Here is a 13,972-nt window from a genome sequence, read left to right on the forward strand (position 1 = left end):
CCTGGTACCACTTAAGACACATGAAACTACAGAGGCATTAAAGTTAAACTTTTTCCCTTTGGTTTACTGTATAGAAAGCTTTAGTAATCCATCAGCTTAAAAGAACACAAACATCGCTGTATTGTCTTTTTTCCACAAAGTTTTACATAAAACTCAAACATGTCAAAACAGAAGTGAGTCAGTGTGAACATCTCACCTGAACAGGTTATTACGACTCAATAAAGGAACAGATGGCAGCACAGCATGGGCCACAACACTTACAGAAGACACACAAAGATAAAGAGAGCTAAACATCTCTTGTTGCTGAATTTTGGCATTTTTTTCCAGAGGAAAAGCAAACAAAAAAAATAACTTCAGCTTAACCAAAAATTCAAAACATAAGTAAAAGAGGCACAGAGTAGAATCTCACAGATAAGGGAACAAAATTAAAAGGTACAAAGAAATACGGAGAAAGCAAACACAAGCTGGTTGGCAGCTTCTGGAGACCAGATTCAGTTTGGGAGAAACAATCTGGGAAAGAACAACAACCTTGATTTCAAAAACAGGATTCAACAATGTTGTTTATCATATTTCTTCTGTCCAACAAACATTTGGATCAGCGAAAGCTGCAGCTTCATCAGCTCTTCCAGCTCATCGATCTGTGGAAGAGAAAAGCAAATAAAGCAGTCGCTCGTTTGCATTTAATTTTAGAGAAAAATATAAAAACATTTTGTAGTATTAACAAAAGCATTTATAAAATAGTGCCATTTAAGATCTTTTAATGTTAATCAAAACTGAGATCAACTCTGACCTTGGCCTGCAGGCTCAGACAGCAGCAGCCTGAGGTCTTAAGGGCTAGGATTTGAATGAGAGCGGAAAGAGAATCTGAGCACAGCAAAACGTCATGTCCAAAGAAATCCAAACACTTGTCAGTTCAGGTGAAAACGATTCAGTTTCTAATCTAAAACATACACACCATCACTGTTGGAAGTATTTTGGATTGGCTTTATTTGCTCAGTAATCTCCTTCACTGGTTCTCCTGAAGAACAAAAAACAATGACCCAGTCCTGTTATCAATTAAATACTTGATACACATCTTTTTACCAACCTAAATATACTTGAGCAAAGTAAAATACGGCACTTAAAAAATCTCACATTATTTTGGATACGTTTTGTCAGTTCTCTTTACACTAAAAAGAAACCAGTAACTTAATCCTACAATCACAATCTTATTACGAACCACAGGCCGATGCTGCAGAAATATTCATCTTCTCTTCCGGATGCTGGGATATTGCATCCACAGTATTTGCCAGCACTGTGGTGCTCACTGGCTCTTTTTGGTTTTCGGGTACCGATTTGGGCTTAGAGCCGTCTGGTGCGGCTGCAGTGTTGACAGATGTGCTGCTGCCAGTTTTGTCAGTCTTCTGGGTCGAGGTTGTGCAAGGGTTACTTCTCCTCTGGGCATGTAATGCTTCTGAGATCATGTCAGTGACGTTTCCCCCGCCCTTCTCAGCGGGCAGAGTGAGTGAGAGCACGTTAGCAGAGCCATCAAAGTGCTGGACTGTGGCGAGTACCCCATCCAAGACCGCGTTTTGAAATATCAGCTGCACTTCCTGAGGCCACTCTGCTGGAAAGTTCTCCTTACCTATCAATAAACATGAGGCAGTGCGACACGAGTCAGTAAACTAGCAAAGCCCAGAAAATGACAAAGAATACTTGTGCTGCCTTACCAGCAAGAGTGCAGCGAGTGATCTGAAAGGGAAGCTCCAGCGGGTTGCTGGGGATGGGCAAGATCCGGGAGTATGGCACCTTCTCACTGTTGCCATAGTCTGCATAGAGGACACTCACCTCTTTCTCACCAACTTCTAGGATTACTGCACGGTACCAGTTATTGTCAGCTGGAAAAAAAGAAGTCTAAGTCTATATTTTGTTTTGTAGTCACAGGAATTCCAACACAATTTAGAAAGAAAAATTGTCAAACTACTCAGCATTGAATGAAATATTACATTTATCCTCATTGGACTAACATATAGAACTCCTCTGACCTTACAAGCACTAAAAGCTCAATGAAAACAGACCTGCTGTAAGCTGGACTGTGGAATGTAACCCCAGCTAAAGCCTACTCCGTGTATACTGTGTTTAAAGCCCCACACACACACACACACACACACACACACACACACACACACACACACACACACACACACACACACACACAGTGTAATTATACCTACTAGAAGACATGAAATTACCAGCTTAGCTCTGTAAGAGCAAGAATTTCAGGTGGGGTTTCCAGAGCAGACCGCCAGCAATGAAAACTGGATGTACACTAACAGGATTAGTGTAACAGCAATTTTGTCCTCACTTGATTTTTTCTTGTTACCATGTTTATATTATTTATTAAATGAAAATTAGTAAACAACATTTCCTCAAAGCATTATGAGATGTGAAAATTAGTCTCCCTCAATCAAGCAAGGCGAAATATTTAAAATTAGATTATCTGTGAATATCTCATTCAGGACTAGCCTTCAAGTTCCATCCAACAACTTTTGTGAGAACCCTTTTGCCCCCTTGTGGCTAGAAACAGTTACTGCATTGCCTGCGAACGGTGAACTAGTGCTGCTCTCTGTGTGTATAGCAGGGTTACAGTGACCTAAAAATCCAAACTAGGTGAGGAAAAAAACCTAACCGAAATTAAACAAAAACAAAAAACCCTGGCACATTTGAAAGAACCCCACCTGAGAACTGAGCACAACAAGCAGCCCCAGGAGTTGGTTTGCCCTTTACAGCTGTGGACAAGGTGGCCTGGCTGTTGCAGTAGACAGCCAGCTCCACCATCACCTCCTGAAGCTTTTGTTGATCCACTACAGAAATAAATCAATAAATAAACAAACAAACACAAGCATAGAGAGCAATTAGATAAGACACAGCAAGGTCTATGTTATGTACATGCATTTTATAAGACAGTAGAAGACAACTGTTTCAACCTTGAGCAGGACCCAGCAGATAAAAGATGGAAGGATTAATGATGCCCGCAAAATAAGGCTGAAAGGCATCACTGAGCGGCAGCTCCACAGTCTTCCACTCCACTGGAAAAGATGGCACTGAAACCAGAATGCAACATTATAAATAAGCCTCCTAAATCACCACCAGCATCTTGAGGACTTCCTCTCTTTGGCTGACCTTCTGTGGACACTGCAGTCCATCCTTCAGCTGGTATCTCTTTGAAATTAACTTCTGTCTGACTGGAGACTTGAGTTTCTAAGGGATCTTGCTCATTTGTCTTCACGCTTTGTTTGGTTGCAGAGCCTGTTGTTCCATGTGTTTCTCTGGCAATCTCTCCAGGAACTTTAGCTAGTTGCTCAGAAATTAAGGCAGCTGCCACATTTACTCCTCTGCTTTCCAGCTCCACACCGTAGCCCTGTTCAGTGACAGAGAGGACACGTGCAGAGAGCTGCTCACCATACACCTGAGTCTGGAACCACAGCACAGCTTCACTGCTCCACTCTGATCCAAGAGGCTCCACGCCTAAAAATCAAACACACACCACTCAGTATAATCTACCCTTTAAATTTTTGTATTTTTTTAATTCAAACGTGAACAAACTTCCATCTGGCTTTCACACAGTGCCAAAGCTATAATGCAGTCTCTCCATGAATGTGCCAAAATATATGACAATTTCTCACATTTCAAATATGCTTCATATTGTGAAACAGAGCTCTCAACCACACACACACACACACACACACACACACACACACACACACACACACACACACACACACTACCTGTGAGCCAGCAGCGAACTGCCTGGAAGGGTAGAGTCAGTAGCTGGGCTGTAATGGATCGAAGGTGGCCCTTTTCAACTGTCAAGCTGTAGCCATAGTCCACAAAGTTCACAGCTACCTTGTCATCAGACAGCCCCGTCACCATAGCCCGACACCACGCTCCATCCCCTGGGGAACAAACAGCACATCATGTCCCATAAATGCCCCAAACACAAAGAAAGACAAGATTCATCATGAGTGGATTTAGATCACAGTGTGGGGAAAAAGCAGCTATAATAAAAACCCCAGAACATTTAACTGACAATAAAGTGTGGTTTGTGTCATGTTTTAGCAATCGGCTGCTGAGCTGATGACATTTATAAAGTCAGTGGTACAGCAGATGGTCTCACCAGGTAACAGGGCACAACAGGGCTCTCCCACCTTGGGCTCGAAAGGTGACGCATCAGCCTCACAATGCTGCTTTAACTGAGCCCCCAGCTCTTTCAGGCGCTGGTGGTCTGACAAACACACAGATAACACATGCATGCATCAATAAATGAATCCTCTGACTCATGCTGTTACTCTCTTCATACTGGATATTTATAGCTTAATTACTGGCATTTTATTTGCAGTATTGTTTTGCATTTTTGCTTGCTTGTAAACACCATGGTGGGGTTGCCCACCTCATCATATTGTTTGTTCTGCTTACAAAGACAAAAGACCCAGACTACCATCCACTCTCTTCTGCTTATTTATTACTGTGGTCTCATTAAAAGTATCCTTAATTTTCTTTTCACTTCTGTTTTTATTTCCTTGATATAAAATATCTGAATGTTTTTTCACTAAATAAAACAAGCCTTTGCTAACATTTATCCTTACACTGGTGGTGCTAATGCAACTGTACATTTTTACAATATATGGAAAATATTGCAGAATAATTACATGACTGAAAATCTGATAGATTTGCTGCCTTTAAAAATCTAAAAATAACTAGTTACTAACGAAAAGTCTCTGTATATTTGCCGAGACAATGCTGCTATGGGTAAAAATGGCGGCTATTTAGGCTAAAGAAACAATACCTGTAGGACTGTCAATGCGGCAGTAAAACGCTGCTGGGTTCCCAGCCACGACAGTGACTAACAGTGCCACCGCCTGGCTGTTGCAAGGAAGCTCAGTACAAGACCAAACCAGAGGCTCACATGCTGGGAGAAACGAAGCCAAATCACATATACACTTAATCAAGTTATAAAGTACTTTGGTTATTCATGTCTAACTTATCCACAAGCAAGTGGTGACTATGGCAGGTAAATTTATGACCACAAGAAGAAAATCCATGTCAATGTCACAGGCCTCTGCCAAAAAGGAATATTTGCTTCAGGTTTTCAGTTCTACATCATCATCATTTCCCCCAAGATGCATCAAATGAATCCAAATTAATCTCCCCATTAAAAAAAAAAAAAACCCCAAACAAACTAAAAACCCAATAAAACCATTACTTTCAGATGCATCATACCTTGGGCCTCTGCAGTAACCACCGTCTCATTATCAGTAGTAACAGCACAAGGTGCAGCGTAACCTGCGGATATCAGCAATTCAGCTATATTGGCCTGTGGATCGCTGGACTCATCAATCATGGTCACCAATGCCTTGCCCCCATGTGCACCCTGGATTTCAATGTGCAGTATTCGGTTTGACACTCTTCGCTGCAGAGCCAGAAGGCAGTCCTCCGGCCAGCTCTCCCCAACAGGCTGAACCCCTGGAATGGAAACACCGCCCCCAAAAACAACAGAGGGACACACTAATCATGCGTTTCTGTATTATTTTCTCATTTAAAAAAAGACAACACCAAAGAAATGTAGTGTTTTTAAGTCAAAGTATACAAGTAACTTTAAGTAAAAATAGGTGAAAAAAATTAAATGACATTTGGCATAAAACTGAGCTCTCTCACATTCACAGCTTAACACGCTTAAGAATTGCTAAGCACTCAAAATCTACTGCATAGTGGAAAAAATACCTGCTAGACCACATGGAATAGCCTGCATGGGAAGGCGTAAGAGTGAGGAAGCGATGGGTCTAAGGTGGCCTAACCCGACCTCCTCAGAGTTGCCAAAATCAAGGTACCCCACACAGACACGTTCCTCTGATGAATAAGCCAGAATCTTAGCCCTGTACCATTGCTTGTCCTCTGGAGAGAAAACACGAAGAGCCAGAAAGTACATTTATTACACCATTTTAAAAAACACACCATCTCTGAATTAGCTTGTTAAATACATTTCAGGCACAGGACACTTTGAAATCAAATAATGATAAAAGTAGAGCTGGGCGATATGAGATTTTTTCATATCACGATAGGTTTTTTTCATTTCAGGCGACAACGATATCTATCACGATATAAGCCAAATAACTATATTTGTAAGATTTAAATGTGCCTTTGCTCACAAGTAAAATGTGAAATAATCAGCAGCTTGTTTTTATTTAAATATTTATTTCCCATAATAAGTTCAACAGGGTAGATGTACTTAAGGAACATGAGACTTTTTCAGATAAATAAAGGCAAATATTGCAAACTACACAAAAGGCAGCCGCTAAAGCGTTTAAGTTTCAAAATAGAACAAACGAAACAGACTAAATTGTCAATTCCACTTAGAAACAAAATATTAATTCTAAAAATAAATCTTAGTTTGTTTTACAGAATAACAGACAAAACTGACTAACTTTCGTCAGTATCAAATAAACTGAGAACTAAAAGGAAATTCTCAATCTCTCCTTGTTGTATAGCTGAGCTTTTCAAACAGTTTTAACAGTTACTTTAGTCTGACAAAAGCCGAATGACGAATTAGCGCTTCCAGTCAGAGACTGAGGCTACGTCCACACGTACACGGGTATTTTTGAAAACTGAGATTTTCCGTTTTCGTTTTAAAAAATAATCCCATCCACACGTAAAGGCAGAAATGAAGGAAAACGCTGCTATGAACATGCCAAAGCAGCAGGTGGCGCTAGATTCCTAACCGTGCAGAAATGTGCAGAAATCAGAAGTCTAGAAGCCTCGGTGGGAAAAAGTAAACAAAGCTGGGGCATAGAAGCAGAACCGAGTCGTATGTGTGGAGGGACAGTAACTGTGTGTATATGTAAGCATTTAAATACTGCAGAGAGTAGAATTAACAGTAACAGTATTGTAGAAATTCATTTCACTGAAACAATAACGTGGCGCACAGTGTGACGTCAAAAAATGTGCACACCTTTGACGCTGCGTTTTCTCCGTTTTTCTATCCATCCATCCATCCATTCGCTTCCGCTTATCCTTTTCAGGGTCGCGGGGGGCGCTGGAGCCTATCCCAGCTGTCATAGGGCGAGAGGCAGGGTACACCCTGGACAGGTCGCCAGTCCGTCAATTAATCAATTAACCTATCCCCTCAAGCTGCATGTCTTTGGACGGTGGGAGGAAGCCGGAGTACCCGGAGGGAACCCACGCAAACACGGGGAGAACATGCAAACTCCACACAGAAAGACCCCGGCCTGATGTTGGAATTGAACTCAGGACCTTCTTGCTGTGCGGCAACAGTGCTAACCACCGTGCCACCGTGCTGCCCTCTTTTCTAGTCCCTAAGGACCCCTGTCATCCACCCATTCACACACACATTCACACACTGGTGATGGCAAGCTACAATGTAGCCACAGCCACCCTGGGGCGCACTGACAGAGGCGAGGTTGCCGGACACTGGCGCCACCGGGCCCTCTGACCACCACCAGTAGGCAACGGGTGAAGTGTCTTGCCCAAGGACACAACGACCGAGACTGTCCAAGCCGGGGCTCGAACCGGCAACCTTCCGATTACAAGGCGAACTCCCAACTCTTGAGCCACGATCGCCCCATGTTTTTCTAGTCAACACGTAAATGCAAAAACGGAGTTTTTAAAAATCTTTGTTTTCAGTGACCAAAAACGCCGTTTACGTGTGGACGAAAGGTGCAAACGCATAGAAAAATCTGCGTTTTCAAAAATACCCGGGTACGTGTGGACGTAGCGCATGCACCAGTTTATTGTATTTCCAGACTTGCTTTCGGCACAATTTACAGTGCACGCTACTCTGTTTTTTGTCAGACTTGAAATAGCCGAAATACCTTCACACTACGGAACTTCTATGGCTCTTCCGTTCGACAATCTCTCCGACATTGGAACCATCATCTGTTTTCTCTTCGGTCACGCTCGGTTGATTTTTCTAGTCGGCACACTCATTTCCTCCATTACCCGGGCGGTACGGTGGCTGGCTGCTTCCCAAACAAATACACATGTGCGGCTTGGCACTTGTGCTGTACGTAACAAGTCACGTGACGTGACGCTGCAGCTGTGATTGGTTTGGCTCTGCGCTACGTAATTTGGATTGGCTGTTCTTTTTTTTCCTTTTTCTTTTTTTTTTTAAGAGGACAAGAGCGACGAGGTCTATCGCGATACATATCGTTATCGTTCTATCGCCCAGCTCTAGATAAAAGTATTTAATTTTTCAAATACAAATATTTAACTCCACAGCATTCAGTAGCTCCAAATCATGTTGTGTAAAAACAAGTCAAACACTAGGACTGACAGAAATTGAAACCTCGAACCACTGAGGGGATCAATTTGACCCCATCCCACAACAACATCACCAAAGATGAAGATCAATCGATGAAAAAAAAAAAAAAACAAACACAAAAACAACAACAAAATACTCAATTACTAGAATAATCAACAGCTGTAGCCCTAATGATTAGGTTTTACTTTAACAGGGTTTAAAAAGACCCCTCTGACGATTCTAGTGTTCACTACAATACTGCTGTACAGCTTACAACAGTTTTCATAGCCAGCTATAGCGTCATACTCCCATTGTAAAACATTAATAGGTACTAAAATGTTATACCTGAGAACTGGGCACAGCACACTGTGGTGGGAGCTGGTCTAAAGTTCTGTGGGGTTGCAACCTGAGAGCAGTGTTCCCTCAGCTTTAACTGCAAATCCTGAATCAGTCCTGCAAACCAAAGTCTCAGCACAGGTTAAAGGTATATAAAAAGGTTGAGTGATTTAAGTTGCATTAATAGTTCAGCAACAGCTTCTCACCAGCGTTCTCCACCTTTTGCACGATAAGTTCAGTGGGTGACTGGAAGTGGGTGACCACAACAGAGAGCTGATCACCCACTGCTTGTGTTATTGGCTCTGGTAGTTGTGCCCAGGTATTGTCATCTTTTCCATCAGAGAGGCACCGGAAGTTTTCCAAAGATGCGCTCATCATGGCATCTGGGGAAGAAAAAAAATGGTTACAAAAACACATTTTAAATGTTACAAATTGCACTGACTGAGGATGTTGTATATGAATCTTACTGATATCTTGCACAGTTGGCACGATGTTAACTGGCTCTTTATCTGCATAGCCGTGTTCAAGGAGGAACGTGTTCAACTGTTTTCCTAAAAGAAAGAGACCGGGCGAGAGCTGGGCTTAAACATTTTCACTTCAGTAGATCCTTTAAATGTGCATCTCTGTTTTATATAAGTCACCCATGGAAAGCAGAATATCCACAGCATGAATGCGACCGTCTTCTACAGTTTCCACCAGCCTAACTGTGACAATCTTGCCAGCCAGCAGCTGTCTCACAGCAATGCAGCACTCGCCTGACCAGCTCCCCGCCACCGGCACAACCCCTGTGATACGACACTCCATTGCCTGCAAATAAAAGAGCCAAGGACCAAATTTAAAATGCCAGCATGTCACAGGGAATGTATTAACTGTGCAAATATGCACCCACACATGGGCAAAAAGGCTTGATGTCAGCCGTCAGGGCTCTGATCCTATCCACAGGGACATTTTCTTCATTGCCAAAGTCAATGTAAAGGACGTTAGCCATCTTATGGTCAGGAGCCAAAGTCTGTACAAGGCCTCGGTACCAGTTCTAGACACACACACACAAAAAGTGGGCCCAAGTCAAAACACAGCCAATGTAAATATTACAAATAGCAACCTGAGGACTTGCTTAAGAAGGCCTCGGCTCACCATATCACAGGAAAACTGAACCGCGCAAATCTCTCCAACACAGGGTACATGTGTTGTCACTGAGGAGCTGCAGTATGTTTTCTGAAGCTCTGTACTGATGCTCTGCAAAGATTCCAGCAACTCAGGGCTTTGAGGGACAAGGAAAAACCTGCTGGGGCTGAAGAACTCTACAACACGCGCCTAAAAACAGCAACAACCCAAATCACTCATTCTGGTATTTAATAACACACAAAAAATCTGCTTTTACTTTTGAAGCTTGAGGCAAACTGGATACATTTTACCTGGATGTCTGTTCCCTTGATGACTTTAGTTACATGCAAGTCCTTAAAATAAACCCTCTGGAGGCTAGACGATTCACCGTGCTTCAATATACAAATTTAAAAAAAATAATAACACAGATTACTTTCTTTAACTTAGTTTTGATTTCAAATTGTGCAAATGTGAAGCTTTCAACTTTTACTCGCATTAGCATATCAGTGAAGTATTGCAATTACCTTCAGCTCCCCCAGGCTGGCTCTGTCTTCTTTAGCTGGCACAGCCGCTGCTTCCACTGGTTTCCCTCTTTAGATTAAGATAAACAAACAACTTCACATTATTTATTGGGCATTCCATCTAATTTCATCTTATGCTGGTAAAACAAAAAATGGATATTTAAGCATTCATTAATATTAACAACTGTCAGCCAGAAGCACATTGTGTTGCCCAAGCTTACTTTACAGGCTCTGGATCAACGGCTTTGCACACATGTCTGTGGGTCTTCCAGTCTTCTGTCTGACAAGCCACTGAGCAGTAAGGCACCTTCTTACAACGCTTGCATCGAAAATTGCCTGTGAATGAACAGTTATTTTAGACTTTACTAAAATGCTTACACAAGAACAACAGCGCTGAAATGAGAGTGCAAATCACTAAAGATAACCAAAAAACAAAAACAAATTAAGAGCCTCTGGCTTAAAAAAACAAACAAAAACATGCTGCCAAATAAACACAATGCCACATTTAAACTGTCATATTACCTTGGTGACCACAGTAGTTGCAGAAATGCACAGTCAGAGATGGCTGACCAGATCCCAACAACTGTAAGGGGAAACAAAAATAGTACTGACTTTTACTTCTATTCAACAGTCTTCTACTTCTTTTGGAAACTCCTTTTAGAGCAGATCATCTGTCTCACTCTAACCCTCAATAGCTTCCTCCTTCGTCACACCAACCCTCTGCATGTTCTCCTTCAGTGCATCCTAACTTCCTCTGAGGTCTTCCTCTTTCTCCTGCCTTACACCTCCAAAATTATCCTGAGTCCAATATATCCACTATCCCTCCTCTGCCCATGCCATCTCAACCATGGCTCTCTAACTTTGTCCCCAAAGTGCTCAATCTGAGCACTCTCTTTGATATACTTATTTCTAATCAACCCCACACATATCTAGCAAACGACAAAACCATCAACAATACATACTCCAGATTTATCCCTGTTCACTGATGAATTTATGGGACCTGCAAAATGAAAGGAAGAAAAAAAAACGAGCAAATTATTTTTACAGAATTATCAGATTCCTTCATTTTTAGTTTTATCGGTGAATAACAGCATAACTGCACATTTTGGAGGGTTTTTGTTTTGTTTTTTTTACCGTCCCCAATGGCGCCTGATGGGAGGCGCACGGCTGGAGCGCTGGGCATGGTGAGGTGTCTTGGAGGAGGTAATGTACCGCAAACACCCGCTGGGATCGACGAAGGTTTCCTCAAAGGCAGGTTTGGTCGAACCACATTTGTCGAAAATGAGCGGTTCATTTCAGTACCTTTCAGTGTTATATAACAAATGACTGTATCAAGACATTATACTTAACTTATATCTGCACTTTAGCATTCTTAGCTAGCTAAAGGTTACTAAAGCTACGAGTCAAGGTCACATAATAATGCATTAGCAAACTATTTTTAAAAAATCACGTTAAACGAATAAAAACCGCCAGCAACACATCTGAAGAGCATTATTCTGTCAAATAATCCAATAAACGTAACGTTTTAGTGTACTTGTACACCGCAGACTCAATGCCGTACCTTGCACGTGTTGTTTGACCAGAAAGGGAAAAAAGTTGTGCTCATGCGCAGTAGCATCAGTGTCGCACAGTTCACAATCAAATCAAGTTTAGTTAACAATTACTGAAGCCGATATGTTGGCTTATTATTGAGAGGTTAGGAGGAAACATAGGAAAAGTAACTGGACTGAATAGCAAAAGATCAATAAAGTAAAACCTCTGGAAAATCTCTCAAGAAAATTTGAGGAAGTACCCCAAACCGGTTGCAGCCTGAGCCTGGTTCCAATGGAGTTTTTTTTTCCTGTTAAATTGAGTTTTTCCTTCTCACTGTCCCCAAAGTGCTTGCTTATAGGCCATCATTTCATTGTTGGGGTTTTCTCTGTTTTCATTGTGGGTGCCCTGAGGAAGCTGTTGTTGTAATTTAGTGCTATATAAATAAAACTGAATTGAATTGAAAAGAACTGAAAGAGTTGAAGTTTGGTTGTGTGGCTTAGTGCTGAGAAAAGCACTAAAGATGAGATGTTTTATTTGAGGATGTTGGTGGAGCCGTATAGAGAAAGTCAATAGCAGTTGAACTGTCTTTGGGGATCTAGACAAAGCAGAGGAACTGTTGTTGTTTCCAGTAACTTCTTGTTTCCAGTGGTGATGGACAGGCTGACAGATGAGGTCAGAATTCAACTTGCCAACCATTATAAACAATTACAATACAAATAATTACAATACAAGCAATTACATTATCAAATATTGTCTAAGCCATACTTACTGAGTACCAGGAGTAGCACATTGTTTAGTACTTCATTACATCAGTGCAAGTCATTTGTTTAAAAGCAGTGTGCCCAGTGTTTGTTTTCATTTTCAATTTATTTATTTATTTTACATTTTATCTTTTACTTTTTAAAAACTATCTACATTAAAGACTAATCTAAAGCCATCGTCTGTGTATCTTTACATTTCCTTAGGATGCTTTGCCAGTAAAAAGTGTCATTCTTGTGTCATAAAGCCTATTTTACTTTAAGCACGAGCAAACCTTCTATGTGCCGTCAAAGCTAATTTAAAATGGACTGAGGCAAAATAAAAAACTGTCCTGCCATCAGACAAATCAAAATTTGAAATTCTTTTTGGAAAACATACATGTTCTTGGCTAAATCAGTACTCAGTTCAAAAGCATGCATCTCTGATGGTATGGGGGTGCTTAAGTGCCTATGGAGTTGGTAGTTTGTACATGTGGAAAGGCACCATGAGTTTTGAAATATATTTATATATATAGCTTTTAGAACAACATATGCTCATCCATTTTTCAGGGCTTTATATGTTTTAACACAACAACACTAGACTTTATATTCCAACCATTATAACAGCATGGCTTCATAGTAGAAGAGTGCAGGTACTGAAGTGGCCTGCCTCCAGTCCAGGTCTTTCACCAGCTGAAAACAGTATCATGTGAAGGAAACGGTTTCCAAGGCCTACTCCGTGGATCGGCTTCCTCCGAGGCGTGGACGTCTATCAGCAGAGAATGTACCTTCACCTATCAGCAGAGAATGTCCCTTAGTCTGTAACACAGTCAAATATATTCTCAAGTAATATTCAAGCATGCCATTCAGCGTGTTAGTACGAGCTCGGGAGCAGCTTGGGAGAACAAGAAAACAGACTGCTTTAGATTGTCTTCCCAAAGTGACTCAACTTTATTCACAAGTACAACAGTTTATATAGAGGGTAAAATTCATGAGACAGCAGATTTATCAGTTTAAACCAGTACAGACCAAGATAAGGCAGCGTCTTCCTGCCCTTGGGTGAAGAAGCATCCTTTGTGTAGTGTATCAGTTCAGCTACAATTGTGATTATCTCAGCGACATATTTTCAAGGCACAAAACGAAGAGTTCTTTCATTAGTGAAATCTGAAACAAACCATTTGGCCTCAACAGGCGTCTCCTAAAAGATTAAGAAACTAATGTAGCTGAGGGAGTGATCTCTGTGGTATTTCAACCTTGTACCAGCCTGTGATTCTCACACATCAATTCTTGGGTCAAAGAGAAAAATAACTAAAACAAAGGGGCCTTATTGAATGACAGAGTTTTCCTGTATAATGTCACTATAAAACAATATCCAGTAAATGCTCCCATGGTACTAAAATACTTAACATCATGAAAGGAGTGAAATGAAAATGTACAACAAAGATGAC

The 13,972-nt window shown here is 41.3% G+C and overlaps 1 protein-coding gene across 1 annotated transcript; it reads right to left on the reverse strand.

Moving 5' to 3' along the window:
- Positions 1–277: 277 nt before the first annotated feature.
- tdrd1 (tudor domain containing 1) lies at positions 278–11,876 on the reverse strand. Its single transcript, XM_085466287.1, has 26 exons — positions 11,816–11,876; positions 11,389–11,556; positions 11,217–11,254; positions 10,777–10,837; positions 10,476–10,590; positions 10,258–10,324; positions 10,045–10,125; positions 9,764–9,943; positions 9,519–9,662; positions 9,271–9,436; positions 9,097–9,180; positions 8,836–9,012; positions 8,639–8,746; positions 5,761–5,931; positions 5,260–5,502; positions 4,826–4,948; positions 4,157–4,264; positions 3,768–3,935; positions 3,163–3,507; positions 2,967–3,083; positions 2,718–2,843; positions 1,710–1,877; positions 1,220–1,624; positions 956–1,018; positions 791–834; positions 278–638 (listed from the first exon to the last, which is right to left on the reverse strand). The coding sequence occupies exons 2-26, from the start codon at positions 11,546–11,548 to the stop codon at positions 549–551; spliced, it is 3,552 nt and encodes a 1,183-aa protein (XP_085322413.1). The 5' UTR covers positions 11,549–11,556; positions 11,816–11,876; the 3' UTR covers positions 278–548.
- Positions 11,877–13,972: the final 2,096 nt, after the last annotated feature.

Source organism: Copadichromis virginalis, linkage group LG8, assembly GCF_057382275.1.
Source record: "Copadichromis virginalis isolate Kocher_CV1m ecotype Utaka linkage group LG8, C_Virginalis_male_GT1.1, whole genome shotgun sequence".
NCBI lineage: Eukaryota > Metazoa > Chordata > Actinopteri > Cichliformes > Cichlidae > Copadichromis > Copadichromis virginalis.